This window comes from Lissotriton helveticus, chromosome 11 (genome assembly GCF_964261635.1).
Source record: "Lissotriton helveticus chromosome 11, aLisHel1.1, whole genome shotgun sequence".
In the NCBI taxonomy this organism is placed as follows: Eukaryota; Metazoa; Chordata; class Amphibia; order Caudata; family Salamandridae; genus Lissotriton; species Lissotriton helveticus.
The window spans coordinates 373,312,826-373,327,108 of NC_136072.1; the positions used below are offsets into that span (position 1 = coordinate 373,312,826).

Below are 14,283 nucleotides of genomic sequence, written 5' to 3' on the forward strand. Positions count from 1 at the left end.
ACAATCTTCAGGGTAAACTAAAAAAAAGTCACTCAACAAAACTTTACTTAACCCACTGGTAGCTTGCCACAAAAGTAGTCAGGCTTAACTTGAAGGCGGGGTTTTAAGTATTTATGCAGCACAAACAGCGAGTGAATGCATACCAAAAAAAAGAATAAGTGACACAAAAAAATCCAATAAGTGGAACAGGAAATAGTGAACTAGTGCCTAAAGCGCAGTTACTTATATAGCAGGCCACCGTTAGATGGTAGTTGCTGCCACAAAGAGCTGGTTGATGAGCATTGCATTGGCAGGAACCCCAGGATAGTGGTCGACACAAAGAGCTCCATGCAGTCAATGTCCAGGGGCTGTATTCAGCAAGGTCTCAGCAGTCGGATGCAGTTTCTGCATTGGCCTCTGAAGTAGTTTGTGACTTGAGTTAACTAAGGTGTGCAGGGGAGGGGGGAATTTAAACAGCACTTAATTTGTAAAAAAAAAAAAAAAAAAAAAAAAAAACACAAAGCTTGAGCTCTCGTCAGGAGGTCTCTGCAGCTTGCCTCACCCATTGCCAGTGTTGCCTATGACAATACCTGCAGAGCTACTAACCATCCCACTGCTACAACTGTGAGAGTTCAGCCTAGTGGCAGCCTGCAAAGCTATAAAAAAAATTGCTTGGGTGAGAGTTGGTTTCTAATGTATACTGAATTAGAAAACAATTGCGGTTCTGCTCAGCTCTAAATTATGCAAACAGTGCCACCATGTGTCCGCTGTCATAAGTGCTGGTGCTCAGAAACCACCGGCTCAAATGAAGCCCAGATTTTAAGTTACAATGAAAATGAACTAATTATCCTTACATATCAAATTGCACTTAAATGCAGTGAAATAATCCAGTATATTTTTATTGGAGGAAAGTCTTGCCACGTGTGATTTAATTGACAAAGCATGTAAAATATCAAATAAACGTCCTACTTGGACTAACTAACACGCACCCTTCCATACCTATGGTATGGCAGTTTTACCATGTTGGGGAGCAGAAGAACTTTGCACTAGTTACCCATGCTAAGAAGGGGTAGAGTCCTAAAAACAAACAAAAAACTGTTCAGCCGGGGGTGGGGGGGCGGGGGAAGAAGTAGTGAAAGCAAATCTAGTGTTGAATACCACACAGAGGATCACTTCCAATAGTCAACATGAGAATTGTCCATCATGGTTTACAGAATATTTGCCAAGCAAACCATGCTCATTTTTACGTGCTCCACCAATGCATTTAAATACATACAAAGGTATCCACAACTCTAGTGAAGCCCCCCCCCTTCCTTTGCCCAATACCTAGCATGTTCAGAGGCTGCTCTAAGCCAATGGATAATTGGGCCACTCAAGTGGGAGGAATTCTGCTCAACCAGTTTCGCAAGGGATGTGAGTGAAGATACTTAGAACTGGTATGCCAAGGACCGAAGTGGACGCTAGAAGCGGTGGTCACGGATTATAGCCCATCCCTTTACCACCAGTGTAATTTCTTGCCAGGACAGCGGTTATCACCTTCTCGTATAACCTGAAGAATAAAAACGATTCTTGGGTGCTCACATTTTAGACCATGGTCCAGTGCAGGGATGGTCTCGCAATCTTTAAATAATGACATGAATTTGGGCTAGTGTGGAGGAAAAGTAGCCCAATCCATTACGTCCTGCCTTGATTGCGAAGGAGTGGCCATACTGTTGCAACCCATTGCATGGGCGTTGCTAGAGAGCTCAGCATGGCAAAGGGTGATCAAATAAGTCTTGAAAGATGGAAAACCCTCCAAAGTAGTTATTGTTGGAGGAATTAAATATATTTAATTAGTGCTCCTCAAAAGAAACTGCCATATAAGGATGGTACTTTGTAGCACTTAATTATCACACGACTTGGCAAGTCAAAACCCAAATATTTAGCATCTGCATGGGCCATGTCTCAACTGGTCATGTCAATGCACCAAATATCACGGAAGACGTCCTACCAAGTACAATGTTGGTAGCTACACGTACAGATTAGCAAAAACTATTTCACCTAAAATTAGGGAATGAAGACACTGAATGAGTCCTGAACCCGAATCACCCAACATGTTCCAATAGGTAACCCTCGATTTTAAAACAGACTGTATGAGCAGACTCCTACTTCCCCCTGCCTCAGTCCTCTTAGGAGCCAAGGGTAATCCCCACATACTGTAATAAAAAAATATAAAGATTTAAAAAAACAAATTCACATCCTTGCCATAAAACAAGACCATGCATGGTATGATCTCCAAACTTCAGCAACCAGTGCTAGACAAACATCTAAAAAAAAAAAAAAGCACCCTTATCTTCACTATTTACATTTTAAGGTAATATAATTTATTGCTCCAAACCATGACCATTGCTCCTCTCACCCCTTGATAACCATCACCATCCTTGCTCTTATGTAAAACTCCTTTAGTTGAATCAAATGCAAAAGAGACCATATAAAGTGTCCCATCTTTTATTCAACCAAAAAGTAAGAATTTAGCTGAACTGGAAGCTCTGTATTTTTTGTACATAACAGTTCCTAAAACCACTAAGAAAAGCGCTAGAGCAGAAGCAATCAAGATGACCCCCAGCACCATCCACGCATTCTCATCAGCACCTGGAAGAAAAAAAGGCAACTTTAGCAGGATGAATGAGTACAGGGAGGAGCAAGAAAAAAATATATATTATATATATATAAATAAAACACACACACACACATGCGAAAATCTGGAGGGGAAGAGGGGGGAGCCCCCCCACAAAACTTAATCTATTGCCATTCGCCAAGCGGTTCATCCATTTAATCAGATATGTACGCAAAATGAGGACACCCTCCCCACCAATAGGAGGTAACTGGTAGTAGGCACCTTCCATCCACATTAGGGGTGGCCAGAATACTTCATTCTGCCTGTAGATTTGCTGCTACTCCAATTTTTATTTTATTCTTTTCTCACTAGGGGTGGCAGTTGAACTAACTTACATTGCCGTGCGCTCTGCATGGTGCCGATTTTTCAGGAATACTGGCACTAAATACAGCAGGAAATGCAGGTTTCCACCCAGAGGCAGAATTTCACACTCCGCTTATGAAACTACGCAGAACTCCAGAATGAAAGTTATTAGGGTGAGTGGAACGTGCGCACAGCTGCTAAGCTGAATCCTTCATGTGGACTAGCAGCACTGTTTGTCGCTCGGCCCAAGAATTAGAGTGGGGCCATTACCCCATTAATGTATTAAAAAAAAAGGCACATACCATGCGATGAAGTAACATCTCCCATAAGGCCCCGAGCGTTTTCTTGCTGCAAGATTTCCAAGGGTCCGATGACTGCCAGTTCTTTGTAAACATGATCTTAAAGCAAGAAAAAAAATAAAGTTCTGAAGGCACGACATGAAGGGAAAAAAGCAGTCCTATGCAAACAGTTCACACCCTTCATTGTTGCAGTAGTAGCCATTAAAGTGGGACAAATGCAAAAGGCCACAAGAGTTATGTTATAAGCTGTTTTGTAACGCGCTCAATTACTACCGGAGTATCCTGGCGCGGTATACCGCTGGGGAACCCGTCCTGGCTTTCCCTGTGGGATGGTCCCTACTGGGAGTCCCCAAGGTGAAGCCAGGCATCCCCGGCGTGGATGGGGCCGTTGGAGATTAGGCAAGCTAATGCCCAGAGTTGCCGAGTGGGACCCCTGGTTAGAGTAGGCACCGAGGCGAGAATTATCGAGTCCGCTGACCCTGGTCCACAACCCTGCCGCGTTGGGAATTGAACCCTGGTCCCGGGCAGACTCCTGCTTCTGGGTCGGCCACCTCTAACCAGTGAGCCACACCACTCCACAAGAGTGAGCCGCCAAGGAGGCCACATACTAAGTGACTGCTGGCATAATCATGGTATAAAGTTACCATCACCCCACATCAACTACAGAGGTCGGAGGAGGGGGAAATGGCGCAAAAATCATGCCAACATGCTGTACACAAGGGAACTAGGACCCTTCATTAAACGGAATAGAAATCACCAAAACGGGGCAAGGAGAAGTTTAGACATCATGCTTAGAGAAAGAATTGATTAATGCAACCTGGAGTTATACAAGATTAGGGAATAACTTCCCTACAGCTTGAAATAGGCCTGAGAGGTATGCAAGAGGTACCCTTTATCCAAGGCTGGGTAATCACTTTTAAGGACCCGCATTTGGCCTGGAAAGCGTGTTGAGCAAAACCGACATGGTTGGGTATGCTCAGGGAAACTTATCGATAGAGACTCTTCCCATTTGCAATTTGGTGAGGGCCTCCAGAGCTGGGCGAGGTGGAGGAATGTTCCAATTCTGCACTCTGGGAGGCAAAAAAAGTGGGCGTTTGCATGTGTGGGCCACATAACACACCAACAAAGGTAGAAATACCAACATTGGTAGAAATAGTTCAATAGCTGGACTACTGAGATAAGGTTTTCTAGTCTATGGGAGGAAGAGGGATCAGAAGATAACTAACTTGGTGCTAGAGAGCCGCTATGGCCAACGGGAGACATGAAAGGGAAGGACAATTTCTAAATAAGAGAAAACACCATATTGCACCCCATTGACTTCATTTATGGGATGTACCTGCCACATCTAACTCTCATCTCATCAGCAACAGATTAAAAAGGGCTCTATATGAGCCTTGTTCCAGCCAACGGACTGGAAATTTCTCAGGTGTATTTTATTTGTAATGGAGTGTCCACATGCAAAACATTAAAATAAAAGCAACATCTGCAATACATATGTGAAACCCGACAGAAAATAAGGACTTTGGTAAACCCATCAAATGCTGCAATGAGGCACATTTTAAATATAAATATTTTGAAAGCGGACATCAATCCGTACAACGTATTTTAATACCAATAACTCTGTAAAAGGTCTCTGCAGTTATTTCCATGAAAACAAAATTAAAAGCTGCATTCATATTGGGAGGATTTTACAAATGGTAATCATGCTTTACCGTAAATGTTCATAAAGTAAGAGTATATGGCTCTTAACCAGCTTTAAATTGCAAACATCAACTATAATTCTAGAAAGTTTAACATTCGGAGTTTTCAGATATGTTGTGACACCATTCACTGGCAGCCCCTTTTGGAAGGGTCAGTGTGCTGATCACAGACACTGCAGAGCGCATTAGGAGTAATAAGATTAAAGGTGAGATGAAGTCACTTCGTGATGTTATCTGGGTCAAGTGATCGCTCCCACTATCCTACTTGCATTTTGACGAATTGATGTGCATGCACCCCTCGTGGGAGCTTGGACCTTCATGTTCTTCTGTTAAAGCCAAGTTCTTGCTGTGCCCAAGAAGTCTTTTGCTGCCTGTAATGGCCACTGAAAACATAAAATGACACCCTAGTGCCAGCATTAATAAATACATTTTAAATTAAACATTTAGGTTCTGGGAGTCCAAAGGCGAGCCAGATTGCAGAGTATTGAAAATGTGAAGCACCAACACAGAAACACCCCTCCGCTCGCCAATCAGCGTGGCATACAGCTCTTGAGTTTAGTGCCAACGCGATACAAGTCGGAAGCAAGGCAAACCCAGGCTACAGGGGATCAGAGATGGAGACCCAGCCCTTTCAATTTGCACTACTGTAGGTATTCAGTGTCAAGTTAAAGCAGCCTCAACGTAGCAAGGGCCTAGGTGAAATTTGCAGTAGGTGGGGTGTCTCAAGCTAGAACCAAGTGTTACTCACCTGGCATGGAGCGGGCGTGCCTCTTAATCCTTGGGGCGCACCTCGAAGATTCACAGCAGCTGCAGATGTCGCCGGCACCTTCCACAGGAAGCCATCTGGAGAAGCAAAGCTCATTACACAATAGGCACTCCCAACAACAAAACTACACCTAGAAAGCGGAGCATGCTCCTTAGTAGAGAAGGCATCAGGCCACTCGACAATACTCACCCATTGCTCCCTTTGTTGAACGAACAAGCCTTGTTCATGCCATCTGGGTTCTGGGTGGTAGGAACAGCTTTCAAGTTACATGTGATGTAAATCTAAGGAGATTGAGAAACCTCGATCACACTAAGAAGAAAGGTGGGTGATCAGAGCTGTAATATCAGCCATGCTATATGCTCACCGAGGACCTGGAATCACCAATGAAAATAAAGGAATCAATTGTAAACTGCAGCTTGTCCTGTTGGAGTCTTGGTGTTCTGAAGGCAGAAGAAGAGTCTGACAGCTTCCCATCAGCCAGGCATCTAGATACAAACATAAAGTACAGTTTCCAAATCTTCAGAAGAGAAAAAAAAACATTCTTCCAGACACCAAACAATGTCCTCCCAGGCCCAAACAACGTCCTCCCGAGATACACCGCATTTGGTAACGAAATGCGGGCAGAAATGAAACCAGATACACAAATTCACTCCATAACGAAATAGTTTGAACCTCAAAGGGCATCTTCACCCAGAGCACCAAGTTCAACCGCAAACCATTAATTCTGGGTTAAACTTCAGAGTAGAAAATGGTCAGTGACTATTAGGAGTTTGGTGAAGACAAACACTAAAATGTATGCGACCATTTTTTCTGCAATGGTAAGATTTATAGCCTAGATCATTTAATTTTAAGTCTCTATGGTAACTAAAAGCCTTTTCAGGATTCCCAATTTAAAATTGGGTTAACCAGAGTGTGGGCAATGAATAAGGAGGAAAGGTTTCCAAGGGACTACACACCAAGTAATTGTGCCACTCCCAAAAAATACCTGGGAGAATTACTCAATTAAACCTGCGTAGAAGTTTGTAGTACCAAAAACAAACTCTGCCAAAACCAGGAGCAGCTGCAGAGAAAGCTAAAATACCACTTTATTCCCTGGAGACTGACAACTTAAGACACGGCTTTTCATTGTAGCAAAACTACATATTAGAACAAAATCCCCAGTCTACAGTCCACCCCTGCAGATCTTTGATTTTATATCAGTCTTATGTGCACTTAATGGTCTTTGTATGCAAGTGATTGGAGTGTACATAAACGAAGTGGCTTGTTACCAGCCTATAAAATCACAAAGAATTCAAGTGTTATAAAAAACAAACCAAAGCTCGTTCAAACCGAACCTAGATTTCTTCCTTTCCTACACTTACCCATTCGATGTAATTAGGTCATAGCTAGGAGTGACATTCCTGTCTGGAGTCTTGGTGGCCACACAGCTATCCACGAAGACCCTGAATGGAGCATGGTTGCCAGACTCTACTGAAGCTTCTATGTTGAACACTTCTCCCAGGTGGAAGGTGGTGCTGGTTCTGACAGCAGTCCAATCATCTAGGAACCAAACAAACTAATTTAGCAGAGACAACAAGCTCGTCTGATATGGTCCTCATGCAGCCCTTTCCGTTACCTACCATTCATCAGTTTCAAGGAGAACAGAAGGTTTGCCTCAGAGGATATAGTGGAGCTGAAGGGGATCCATGTTGGCTGGATTGCATTGCTGCTCACATTACCAGTCCTAGAAAACAGATTAGAAATAGTGGGGAAGGCCCCATTAGCCCAGTTACCCTCCATCAACACAAGCACTTGAGCTTAGGATCTTATTCTGCAAGTGCTTGATAAGGTTGTAATGCTGGCAACATGCTACACCATCATCATTGCTTCAGTGGGAGAGTGGGTGTTGCAGCAAGTAGGTCGCTACTAGACTATAGCAGTGGGAAGAGAAAGGTGATGTGCGTGAAATTGTTTACAGTTGCTGCAGTCAATCGTTTCCTTACAGAAATTTCAGGCCATGAAAATCCAACATCCAGTACTAGATACACTATTGAAGAAAGGAGTTCCGTAGGATTCTTGGACATTAGAGGTCTGTAGGGATGACCTGCAATTGGTCTAGAAGACATCAGCAAAGAAGCCTTGAGGGTAATGAAGTCCCTGCTGTACGATCGCCAGTCTGACTTCCTCGAGGAGTGGGTCGTCAAAAGATTTGATGCAGTCTCACCCTTAACTCATCAAGGTATGCCTCATCTGGCAAATTCACAGAGGAGTAGACAAGTGCCACTCCAGTGGAGTCAGCCAATGAAAGCCATTCTTATCCCTGGAGTGCTTATAAACCTGTTTTCAGTTAAATACCTTGGTTCCTTTTGGCATGAAAAAGTGACAATACCCAAAACATTATTAAATTGCCAATCTGGTATGGTTAAAATCAGTTGTAGGTCGAAACAGTGAATCTCATTACCTTCAAACAATACTGCAATTGCCAACATGTTTTGACCCCTATGACAACCTATACCAGTCTTGGATCTTCAGGGTAATAGAAAAGTCAGTGGTATAGAAAAGTCAGTGGTATATAATCAAACAATGCAAATTGGGTAAACACTGAAACCCTACAAGTCCCTTGCGCTAATAGTATAACCTAGAACAAAAGGTTATAGAAGTGACATTAGTTGGCGATGATCAACTCCTTACTTTATTATCAATAATCTTAAAATAACCATTATAGCATAAAACATAGTGAGGCAGCAATCTATTTTAAACCATAACTAAAAGAGTAAAAAAACACCAAGATCACCACTCATTAACAATGAAAACACTTGGTTCCCCTGTGAACCTTTAACTGTTGTGCTGAGTCCAGGCTATATGTCCTCATTAGTTCATCTCACTTTTCTGTCATTTCCTCGCAAGATAAGTGCCTGTAGAGACCCCTCTGTGTCAGGTGGTCTCACCTGTGGTGTAACCCAAAACCATATATTGCATAGTGGTCACACCTGTAGTATGTTTTAGCATCACTAGTTTGACATGTCTGGGTACAAGAGGCCCTCTGGACTGACTAGCTTGCTATCATTTTGACTTGCATGGCCCAGATTCATTCATAGTCTGACGGGCACCTGTTAGCATGAGGTAGAGTCATTGTCTATGGTTTTGGCCAGGTACACCGAGGGGGAAGAGAGCAAAACTTCTCGCACAACATTTCCCTGAAATCAAGTGATACAATGTTTTGACCTACAGTTGTTTTTAGCCATACCAGAGGTACTCAGCAATAACGTAATTTTGAGTATAGCTTAGATGTTTTTAAGCCCCTTTTTCATGCCAAAATAAAAAGGACCCACGGTATTGTGGCACTGTTCCTACTCCAGTTTGGGAGTTCAAATGTTTAAGCCTGCCTTGATAATTTAAGGTCGAGACGCCCCCTCAAAAAATCTTGATGACCCCTTTGTTTAAGGAAGTTTGATCGGAGATCGTTCAGCAGTGACTTCATTACCCTCAAATTAGCGGTTTGCATTTATTCATAGAGGATATACTTTAGGTTTCACCTTCTCGGATTGTGTGTGTGGGGGGGAGGGCATGTTGAAGACTTCTCCCAGGCGATTGTGGCGCTGGTTTTGAAAGTACTTCAATCAACCAGAATCCCAAAAAACCAAAGCAGTTATTTTAACTAGTTGTTAGAGTGTTCGAGTTGAAGGAAATTGCGAGATCTGCAAGTATCGATTGTCTTTGCAATATTCAGTTCACAGATCTTTATTCAGTTACACAAGTAGCCATAAACTCACATACATAAAATAGTTAAAATGATTAAAACATTTATACTCTAGATCATATCCATTCCAAGACAGTAAAATCCGGGCAAACACCATACCTTAATACAACTAAAACTGAGCACTAAAAGGCAGTCATTGTTTGTCGGTCACTCACCGCAGTTTAAAAAACAGTGACATGAAAGATGCATTCCTCATTCAACAGGATGAAGATATCATAAGCAACTCTAGACCAGGTCCTGTGTCTTAGAGCGCAAGACTCGAGATGCCCAAGAATTATATTTTGGTACTTGTGAGCATGTGATGAGTGAGTAATGTGATTGCCCGACTCAGCAGTGTGGGCATCTGAAATCTTACTGCGGCTTTGGATGTAGGACATCTGCCAGTTTCTTACCTTGGATACACGCACTGAATGACGGTTGAAGTTGGATTGGTTCTGGCGATTACTCTGCTGCCGTCAGACCGAGTTGGATTATATGAGAGAATTGAGGTGTAAATTAACGAGTCTGCTGTCACCTGGACAAAGAGGGCAAAATGAAAGGTTACAACTCTAAAATGATGGTCAATTGCAACAAAGTCATAAATTGAAAGGACATTTAATTTTCTTGCTAGAAAGAAATTAACAAAAAAAAAAAAAGAAAAAAAAGAATTCAGAAGATATTGAATACTACAAAAAAAAAAAAACGATGCTGGTTTCGTTTTAGAAAGTCTGTACTCCTAATGTTGGACCAGCAGCAAGCAACCAGTGCACATGTAAAAGGTGGACCCATTACACAAGTTTAAGTGGATCATGCACCTTCATAAGGTATGATGTGATGCATTTGTAAGCATTAGCATTTGTAAGCATTAGACACAAAGGTTATAGGAGACTTAGAAGGTAGTCTAATCACTAGATTAGCATTCCAAGCCATCTTGTGCTCACTGAAACAACCACACCCAACTGAAGGGCTGTTTGTGTTCCAGTGCAATGAAGACCTCGCTTGGCAGTTTGGGCTGGGCCGCTCCTATTCGAGCACAACCAATTAGAATATGGCTGGGTTTATCCAGCCAAGCACAGCAGGCAACAAAAATGGCTGGGAAGCAGCCCCACAAAATCAGTAGCGGAGATGAATTCAAGAATCCCACCATAGCTTTGTTACTTTCCAGGAAGGAAGGGCCCCATCCACTCCTACGTTGGGAAAGCCTTCAGAGGCAAAGACCTTTTTTGGAGCAGTTTATCCAAAAGTCTTTTAGGGTGTGTGTTTGGCATCTGCTTTTAGACAGCCAGTTCTGTACATCTCAGCATTTCTCAGGCTTCCCATCTGGCGGCAGCTGGGGCTATCGGTTCGCTTTTGGGCTCTTAGATTGCTTGGCGTGGCATCTGCACCAGAACTTAAGCAGAGTAGCTGGCAGTGGGCCCATTCAATAGTTATATTTTGGCGTCTTCTCTTAGTGGCGGACTGTTGTCTGTTTATTGCATCCTGCCTGGGAAACTGCTCTTGTGATGTACAGTTCGGCTTTTCTAACTCGCTTTTCCTGACTTAGTTTAGTTTAATGTCAGTTCTGAGCGGTCAGCATCCATGTGTTGCCTCTCTTGATAAAACGACCTTTCTTCCCATCCATTAAGAAGCAAACTGAAAACACGTTGGTTTCAACGGTGCGGTCTACCCTTGGGACTCACGAAAGTGATCTCTCCTTTGAGACCGATTTACACATCCGAGATGCACTGAAGCCCTGATTCGCCAGCCAGAGGATAGCCTTAACTAGGAGCCCAGCGTTACAATAGTTCGAGGTTTATATTTGACCTAAAAGAAGTATTACACATACTTTACCCCCAAGGTCCCGAAAGTATCCAAAGACGACATGGGCAAGTGGTGCATGCTCCAGAGAACATGTTAGCTCAGAGGGTCGCAGGTTGCGGACTAGGGTGGGTACCCTTTCAAATGACAGCACTAAAGACAATCTTTCTACACTGAACATAACAATCCATGTTAGAGAAACATGTTAAGTTTAAACTTTTATGTCACCCTCTATTCGGATGAGAGATCCTCCCCCTACACCCCCTGGTTTAGTTCGTTTTAGGCTCAAATATCTCAAGTAAAGGAAGATTGGCTAGCCATTTTACGAGCAAGAGGATGGCAAACCCTACAGCAGTTTCAATAAACAATATTCACTAGTACTATTGCACATTAGCCACCAGCGACCCTGCACAAAGATAATCCACCATAAATTGTGTGGGGTAGTCAAGAGGAGTTGACAGGGTTAAGAATTAAACATGTATAACACAAACAAGACCACAGAGGGCTCTAGAACGGTTCTATGAAAGGGGGAGGGGGGTGTATTATGTAATTTTGAGGGGAGCCTTTCGGGGCTTCTTTTGAGAGTCGAGTTTGGAAAGCAGGTGGCGCCTGCTGGTTCTGAAGAGATGACTCCTCAGATGGGACTCCAAGAGGTAACGGATTATTATAGGGCCGTCCTACACCATCCCAAAAAGTCACATGATATACTGCGACTTATTTTTGATGAAGCAAGTCATTGAAGTTAGAAATGTAGATACGTGTTAAACCAGGTCCACCTTACATGATGGATACAGAGATGGGATCAGCCTTGATCTGTAAAGATGGGATGCTTTTATGGGAGGGGAGCTGGACTTGACAGTTGTGGACACATAATCGTCACTCTGGCCTTAAAGTGTAAGTAAAAGTACCGGTGGTTCCAAGACAGGTCCAGTGTGCAGGACAGACGGAGAGACGGGACAGACCAGTGGCGTAGCCAGCAAGTCTATCATGGCCCTCTTATAATGAGGGAAAACCCCCAGGCTGCATAGTAGTGCGAAATTAGCCGTCCACACTACTAGGCAGCCGATGTTAACCAGTTTTATTTCTTCCAGTTCAAAGAGAATATATTTACGTCTGTACTTAGTAGCTAACAGGAATTCTCAGCAGGTACATATATAACCACGAAATCTATTCCACAGGCTGATAACAGTTTAAAAATCCCTTTTGGGGTATATTTTAAGTGCGCCAGTAGGACATGGGGTGGTCAACACACAACCATCTCATTCAAACCAAGCTTTTCTTAGGCATTCTGGGTATTGTAGTCCAGGGTATAGAAATCTAACTACAATTGCCAGAATACAAACGAAAATATAGGAAATAAGCTTGAAGAAAGAGTGGATCCGAACCAGAACAAACGAATGAAAAACCGGGCAAGGGTCGGCGCGGTGCCATGGCGACTGACCTGTAAAGAGTTTCCGCAGGCCTGGAGCGCGACCTGGAAGGTGACGGTGTTATCGGCGCCGAGGGACGTGTACCTGCAGAGAGCGGTCCCCAGCTTAAGGTCGGCTGCCTGGACCAGCTTGCCCGTACCGAACAAATCCCGCTGCACAGCGACCACCATACGGGCCTCCTCACAGCGCACAGATACCGTCTGCACGGGGGGCAGCGCTCGGCTCCCTGCCAGACCCCATGGGTTATTGAAGAACACCCCTGGGGCCGCCCGGCCACTCCGTGCCAGGCCCAGCTGGGACCAGCCTTCTATTGAAGACTCCCCCCAGGAACTGGCGCAGAATCCCTCATAAACCAAGCACAGGACCACAAACCCTAGCAGCACACTCTGCCCCATGATGGCGGCGCGAAGCACTAACAGAAAGAGCCTTCGGTACAGAGCAGGGCCGTACACGCTGCTTTATAGCGCAGCCCTCACCTGCGGCCAATTCACACCCGCCCAGGTCACGCCCCTTGTATTTCCAGGTCACAGTAAGGATTTCTAACAGAAAAAACACTGAAAGTAAAGTGTCTCCAAAAGTAATTGACTGTGGGGACCGAAACGATGACTTTAGTAAAGAAAGATTCTATATTAGACAACACTTGAGCAATACCACCAATAAGGATGTTGTTAACAAAGCTCTGTGGAGATTTCAAGGCCCAGCAGATGCAGTTCCAAAAATCAATGCGACTGCGAAACAGCTTTCGAGTTATCACGTACCAAGTGTGACTAGTTCAGCCATTGCTGACCTTTTAATTACTCCTTGATACACTTACTACTTTACTTCTTTGCACGTTCAAGTAGCACGATAAGCCTCAAAGTGAAAAGAAAAAGACGACCGTTTGGACAGCGCACACCTGAAATTAGAAGTGCTTGAAGGAACCACTACATGTTAGAATCGTAGCAAGGAAATGCTTCCGAGCTAGCATCATTTTAATGCTTTCAATGTTGCTAGCGAAACGACATGTCCCAGAATGCATTTTGTTGTAGGCTGAATCATCAGAACGGATTGAAGACTTAAAACCTGGCTTAGGACCGAGCTGCAGTTATGCATGAGGGCATAGACACCACGACCTTCTGCTTCTTGCTCAGTAAGAGCCCTTTCGGATCTCACGGAGTCTGCTGGGATCCATGCTCTGCTTTGTCATGGGCACCAGTACTGGACTGAGTTCCTGGCCGTTAGGTACAGAGCTCAGCGGCTCCAAGTAATTTAATAAAAAGGCGCATGAACAAGGCGTGGATAAGATAGCACGGAGGAGATTCTAATACGCACAACGCACACGTTTTCTTTTCAAAGTTGTAGTGAGGCACGTTTTATAGTATCATTAGGTCAACAGCTCACTAACAGCTAGATTCTTGAAGCCAAATTGCGATCGCAATAGCTGCGAATTAGCAATTGCGATTGCAATTTGAATATGCCGTGCCTACACATGTCCAGGTATTGTGCAGCCTGCACCTTCTGGCCTCCGGAAGCTTCCAGGGGATAGTCGCTGTTGCAGGGGGGATATCCCAGCCCACCATGTCCCGCTGCCTAAGGAGTTTCCTGGAGGCTATGCTGACCCGGCTACACCACTACATCTCATTCCCCACCAGCCAA

The 14,283-nt window shown here is 43.9% G+C and overlaps 1 protein-coding gene across 1 annotated transcript; it reads right to left on the reverse strand.

Annotated features, from left to right (window-relative positions):
• Positions 1-513: 513 nt before the first annotated feature.
• Positions 514-13,067, reverse strand: LOC144791156 (zona pellucida sperm-binding protein 3-like). Its single transcript, XM_078665812.1, has 9 exons — positions 12,660-13,067; positions 9,835-9,956; positions 7,323-7,426; positions 7,065-7,242; positions 6,068-6,188; positions 5,893-5,984; positions 5,686-5,780; positions 3,241-3,336; positions 514-2,610 (listed from the first exon to the last, which is right to left on the reverse strand). Exons 1-9 carry the CDS (start codon positions 13,041-13,043, stop codon positions 2,471-2,473), a joined length of 1,332 nt encoding a protein of 443 aa, XP_078521938.1. The 5' UTR covers positions 13,044-13,067; the 3' UTR covers positions 514-2,470.
• Between the last annotated feature and the right edge of the window lie 1,216 nt (positions 13,068-14,283).

What these genes read in the sequence shown, in the direction of transcription:
- LOC144791156 (XM_078665812.1), bottom strand. Translation starts at nt 13,043, where the DNA reads ATGGGGCAGAGTGTGCTGCTAGGGTTTGTGGTCCTGTGCTTGGTTTAT. An exon ending in CTCCTTGAAACTGATGAATG is followed by an intron (nt 7,243 to 7,322) that starts GTAGGTAACGGA and finishes TTTGGTTCCTAG; the next exon opens with ATGATTGGACTGCTGTCAGA. An exon ending in GACCTAATTACATCGAATGG is followed by an intron (nt 6,189 to 7,064) that starts GTAAGTGTAGGA and finishes GTTTGTATCTAG; the next exon opens with ATGCCTGGCTGATGGGAAGC.